General features: G+C 59.8%; 1 protein-coding gene across 1 annotated transcript in view; it reads right to left on the bottom strand.

The window, feature by feature from the left end:
- Nucleotides 1-1,869: 1,869 nt before the first annotated feature.
- LOC112123671 (DENN domain-containing protein 1B-like) overlaps nucleotides 1,870-6,089 on the bottom strand; it is a 22,390-nt gene continuing 18,170 nt past the window's right edge. The window contains exons 18-22 of the mRNA XM_029913698.1: nucleotides 4,664-4,798; nucleotides 3,775-3,830; nucleotides 3,092-3,308; nucleotides 2,212-2,697; nucleotides 1,870-2,025 (exon numbers count right to left, since the gene is read on the bottom strand). Coding sequence (XP_029769558.1) covers nucleotides 1,870-2,025; nucleotides 2,212-2,697; nucleotides 3,092-3,308; nucleotides 3,775-3,830; nucleotides 4,664-4,798 — 1,050 coding nt within the window. The remainder of the gene's footprint in view (nucleotides 2,026-2,211; nucleotides 2,698-3,091; nucleotides 3,309-3,774; nucleotides 3,831-4,663; nucleotides 4,799-6,089) is intronic.

Here is a 6,089-nt window from a genome sequence, read left to right as displayed (position 1 = left end):
CTTAAACCAAAACTTGCTGGAATCTTCTCCCATGTGCGGCACCCCCCCCCCCCGGAACAGGTGCCGGTGGCCTTTCCCCCAAGCCGCAGTGTCCCACAGCACAACCCTGCCCCATTGCTGCTCCCCCGGCCGGCACCAGGGCTCAGGTTATTTCCCTGCATGGGGCAAAGCAACCAGGTGGCCCCCCCACATTGGCAAGGCTGGAGTAGGAGCAAGCATCCCCCTGCCTCAGGCTTCCAGACCCAGCTGCAGTAGAAGCAGCTTGTGGGGCGATTTCCTCGCCCCATTAGTCACTCGGAGCAGCCGCGGTTCCTGAGCCTCTGGCTTGGTTTGTGGATCTTTAACTCAAAGAGCTTTTCTCCCACCAGTGCCTTGGCCATTTGAGTTACGGGGAACACACACAGGTTTGAAATAGGCCGGCCCATGGCGCTGGCTCTGCCTCTATGCCACCCGTGGGTTGTTGCTCTGACCATCTCAGCCTCTGTTGACTCTAACTTTGATACAGTGGCAGTGAGTTCCCCAGGCTCCCAAGGGAGGAAGATGCGGGGGAGCTGTTTGCCCAGCGGGCCATCCAGCATCAGGGGTTGCTAGGACCCCAGTTCCCCATCCGGCTGCTTGGGTCATCTTTACAGCCCCTGCTTCCTCGCTGTAGGCTGTGTCTTGGCTCTGCCCCCCTGCCTGCCGCCGGCGCCTCTGGGGCATGCCAACCTTGCTCGGTGGCTGGCTGAAAGCTTCCCCTGCTGGTCCAGCCGTCACCTGGTGCTGCGTGTTCTCCGCCTCAGTCACCTCTTCTCTCCTTTCAGTCCTCCCGGGAAGACCCGAAATTAACCGAGCTGTGAGAGCCGGGAGCAAACGTCACCAGAGTTTGGCCCTTGCCCTTTGAAACTGCCGGAGTTGGGCTCTCCCGGCCCCATGCCCGCCCACTGGTCAGTTCCGCCCCCTGCCACGGGGGTCACTCTGCCCAGTTTTGCATGGGCCAGCGGCTGCCTCTTACAACCTCCCTGTTCACCCAGCACTGGGGGGGCTGGTCGCTGATTGGGGTCTGACCCAGGGGGTTTAGGTGCACCTGTTGCTAATCTTACCCCTTCTCTGCACCCAAATATGCAGCAATGTAGTTGAAGCTGTCCCCCGACGCTCGCCTAGAAAGGGAGGCTGGTCCTGCCAGGAAGGCCCTGCCTCAGACCCGCTGGGTGACCTTGGACAAGTCACATCACCTCTCGTGCCTCAGTTTCCCTAGCTGTAGGAAGCCAGTCCTACAGAGCCATCGAGGAGCAGGAGGCAGGGTTACCTGCCCCTCTGGGGGCTGGCATGGCAGCTTTTTAAGCTGGGTTTATACAGTGTTGTGTTTTCCCTCCTCTGTGCAAATGCAACTTTTATTTTTTTGTAAAATAAACTAATTTTGGGATCAATTAAAAAAAAAGGTGGGGGGACCGGGGCCCACGCCCTGTCGCCCTTGCTGATGATGCATTTTTGCAGGGGGCGGGATCCGGTCAGCCAAGGGAGGGGAAGCTGCAGAGGCCCTCGAGCGCGGAGCCCCAAGGCGGGGAATGGGGAGGCAGCAGGAGGCTGGCTCTGGGGAGCGTTCAGCCCCACGGTGGGACGGCCGCTTGAATAGCAACCAGCTGGTGGTTCCACCATAAGCATTTATTCAGAGCCCCCGGCAGGCCGGAGCCAGGGCAGCGTCTTCCCATTGTCCTGAGCCGAGCGGGGCAGTGCAGCTTTTGGGCCTCCTGGAGCAGCTCTGCCCACCGCTCAGCGTGGGCCCCCTGGTGCAGTTCTGCCCATAGCTCAGCCTGGGGGGCCCCTGGTGCAGCAATGTCCGTGGCTCAGCATGGGCCCCCGGGTGCAGCTCTCCACGCCGCCAGCCTTCTAGGACTCAAACCTCTTCTTCAGCTCCGATACCTTGGGCAGGGCCGGGGGCTGGGAGGCTTGGTCCAGCTCCGGCCAGGATGAGCTGGGCAGGTTGGCCCCCGGCCCCAGCGGGGGGACCCCGCCCCTGATGTCAGTTTGCCTACAGGCCTTGGCCTGGAACAGAGCCACAGCTGACTGGACCCTAGGGGAGGAGGGGCTATCCGGTGGGAGGTGGGGCTCTGCCCCAGGGGCGGGGCTATCCTGTTTGGGGAGGGGCTCTGCCTCAGGGGTGGGGCTATCCTGTTTGGGGCGGGGCTCTACCTCAGGGGCGGGGCTATCCTGTTTGGGGCGGGGCTCTACCTCAGGGGCAGGGCTATCCTGTTTGGGGAGGGGCTCTGCTCTGCACACCCCCTGCCCAGACTCTGGCTTTGTAGTGGCTGCTTCAGGGTGGCCTCCTGTCCCCACTTCTTCAGGGGGCCCCAGAGAGCCAGTGGTTGGTGTCAGCTCTGCCCCAGCCCCTCCGCCCCCCAGCTCCTCCTCCCCGAGCTGGAAGGGCTTGTGCCAGGGCACCCTGAGCGTTGCTACCCTCTCAGCTGGCTGGGGAGGGCCCTCCTCATCCTCATTGATCCCACGGTCCCACATCCCGCTCGCCGGGCGCGTGGCCTTGGCGGGCAGCAGCAAAGCATGCTGGGAGTCCCCAGCCTCCTCCTCGGCCAGGGAGGCCTCCTCCGAAGAGGGGGGGGCGAACTCCAGGGACGAGTCGTCCTCCTCGGCCAGCAGCCAGCACTCGTGGTCCCGGGCCTGGCGCCCGCTCAGGTTCTCCTCACTGGGGTTCGTGTGCCTCAGCTGGAAGGGACAAGGAGCCAGGGTTGGTGTAGCAAGGGGCAGGGAGAGAGATCTAGGCTGGAGAGGGAGGGGCTAGAGAAGAGGGGCGGAGTTAGGGGCGGGGCTAGGAGAGGAAAAGTTGGGGACGCGGTGGAATCAGGCAGCAGGGTCAGACAGGGATGGGGCAGAATCAGGAGGGAGAGGGGGGCCAAGAGAAAGACGTGGGTGGAGAGAGGTGGGGTGGCATGCAGGTGCACAGGGACGTGTCTATGGGGGAGGGGCAGCCCAGGGAGATGCACAGAGAGATGCCTGTGGGGGAGGGGCGGCACAGGGCGGTGCCCGGGGCGACACAGGGAGGTGCACAGGGGAGGGGCAGCGCCCGGGGCGACACAGGGGGGGGGGGCGGGGAGCTCACCCTGGTGTAGCAGCTGCCCTCCTCCAGGTTGCAGAAGTCCAGGCTGCGGGTCCCGTAGAGCAGCCCCCGTCCACTGGGCGCCGCCAGGCTCAGCGTCTCGAAGATCTCGCCCAGCAGGTCGATCTCGCCCGTCTCCAGGAAGCTCTTGTCCATCTCCCCCCCATCAGGGATGGCATCGGGGCCTGGGGGAGCCTTGTGGCCTTCTGCCGGGGCATCCCTGAGACACATGGGGGAAGGGGGGGCTGGGCATTCATGTTACAGCCATGTGTGGAAACTGACATACAGAAAACATGGCAACAAGCTCGTGCACGAACATGACATCACATGGGGCAACACGCATGTCAACCGCCATGGGAACACAGCGTCACGTCACACTCTCAGCCTGTGCCAGTACGCATGGAAATGAACACGTGGAATAGGCATGTCAGCCGTCACACGTGGCCCAAGTGCCAACACACAGGCCCACCCACACACGCAACACACATGCTCATGTATTGAAGCTGGCCACCCACGCGGCCGTCTGCCTCAAAAGCCCCACGGAAAGTGGCAGGTGTGAAGCTGACCGCATGTGCCAGCACGCGTGTAAACACGCATGCCCTGCAGCCCACACCCCAGGCCATCTCTGTGCTCCCCCCAATATCTGCACTCCTCCCCAGCCAGAGTCTCCCCCCACCCCCCGTTACCTCTGGGCCTCCAGCTCCATCCCGCTGCAGCGTTTATTGGGTCGCAGGGGTCGGGACTGCAAGGAAACATGGGTCAAAGCGGTCGATCCCCCTGCTCACCCCTGGGCAGTGCAACACCAAGCCCCTCCAGCATGAGGGGGTTGCTGGGGCCAGGACCTCCCTGCCCCCCAGGCCTTTCCCTGCCCACCGCTCCCTGATCTGTGCCAGCCTCCTCCCATGCTGGGCTAGGGTCGTTATCCAGGGCCACGGGTGAAGGAGGTGGGGAGGAAAGGCCCACAGCCAGGCAGAGCTCACCTTGCGCCCCCCCCCCCCCCCCGATGCTACTCAGATGAGTAAGGGCTATCTGGGCGGGGGGAGCGATTCACTTCCCAAACTACCTGCTACGGGTTCCAGATGTTTCACATCTGCATGAGGATTACCCGCATGCTGCCGTTATTCCCACCAGATGTTCCACATCTGGGGAGCTGGACTATTTGTGCATGTTACCCGTGCCGGAGGTTCCACATCCAGGTGAGGATTATCTGCATACCCCCATTATTCCCTCCAGATGTGTCACATCTGCATTAACTGCATACCCTCTTTATTCCCTTCCAGATGTTCCACATCTGCATTAATTGCATACTCCCATTATTCCCTCCAGATGTACCACATCTGCATTAACTGCGTACCCTGTTTATTCCCTTCCAGATGCCTCACATTTGCATGAGGATTACCCGCATGCCGTTATTCCCACCAGATGTTGCACATCTGCACCGGGAATTACCCACACCCCACCATTATTTCCTTCCCGACGTTCCACATCTGGGGGACGACTATCTGTGCGTCCCCACCCCCGTCCAGATGCCCCCCCCCCAGCCCCACCCCCTACTGAGGTTTCGCAGTCTCTGACCTTCCCGAAGTGCTGGGTGATGGGCAGCCGGCTTTGCAGGCACTCGGACTGGGTGCTCCGGGGCAGGATGGGGCCTGAGAGCTGGTCGCACTTCAGGGAGCCGCCTCGCTGCAGGGCTGAAGCCTGGCCCAAGTCCTGGAGGGGGGAACGAGGGCCGGGCAGGAGGACGGTGAGCAGACTCCCAGGCAAGGCTCATAGACTTATAGACTTTAAGGTCAGAAGGGACCATTATGATCTTCTAGGCTGACCTCCTGCACAACGCAGGCCACAGAAACTCACCCACCCATTCTTGTAACAAACCCCTGACCTATGTCTGAGCTACTGAAGTCCTCAACTTGTGGTTTAAAGCCTTCAAAGTGGAGAGAATCCTCCAGCAAGTGATCAGTGCCCCACGCTGCAGAGGAAGGTGAAAACCCCCCAGGGCCGCTGCCAATCTGCCCTGGAAGAAAATTCCTTCCCGACCCCAAATATGGCCATCGGCTAAACCCTGAGCATGTGGGCAAGACTCACCAGCCAGACACCCAGGAAAGAATTCTCTGTAGTAACTCAGATCCCACCCTATCTAGTGTCCCATCACAGGCCATTGGGCATATTTACCGCTAATGGTCAAAGATCAATTAATTGCCAAAATTAGGCCATCCCATCATACCATTCCCCTCCATAAACTTATCCAGCTTTGTCTTGAAGCCAGATATGTCTTTTGACCCCACTGCTCCCCTTGGAAGGCTGTTCCAGAACTTCACTCCTCTGATGGTTAGAAACCTTCGTCTAATTTCAAGTCTAAACTTCCTAATGTCCAGTTTATATCCACTTGTTCTTGTGTCCACATTGGTACTGAGGTTAAATAATTCCTCTCCTTCCCTGGTATTTATCCCTCTGATGTATTTATATAGAGCAATCATATCTCCCCTCAGCCTTCTTTTGGTTGGGCTAAACAAGCCAAGCTCTTTGAGTCTCCTTTCATAAGACAGGTTTTCCATTCCTCAAATCATCCTAGTAGCCCTTCTCTGAACCTGTTCCAGTTTGAATTCATCCTTCTTAAACATGGGAGACCAGAACTGCCCACAATATTCCAGATGAGGTCTCACCAGTGCCTTGTATAATGGTACTAACACCTCCTTATCTCTACTGGAAAGACCTCGCCTGATGCATCCCAAGACCGCATTAGCTTTTTTCACAGCCGAAGAGTGACGGAGAAGATCCAGGGCCAGCTTCCCCCATCTGATCTAGAGGGCGCCGCCCTAGAGGAGCTCGATCTCAGTGGCCAACAAGGGGGGGCTGGTCTGGGGGTGACATGGAGGCCCAGCCCACTGGCAACTGGGTGGCAGTAAATGCCCCCACATGGCGAGGTGCTCTTGGCCACAGCTGACATGGGAGATGGGGCGGGATTCGAACCTGTGGCTTTGGAGCTCCAAACCCCAGTGCT

Source organism: Terrapene carolina, unplaced genomic scaffold (assembly GCF_002925995.2).
Source record: "Terrapene carolina triunguis isolate 2854851 unplaced genomic scaffold, T_m_triunguis-2.0 Scaffold833, whole genome shotgun sequence".
NCBI lineage: Eukaryota > Metazoa > Chordata > Testudines > Emydidae > Terrapene > Terrapene triunguis.
This window is presented reverse-complemented; position numbering and strand designations above follow the sequence as displayed.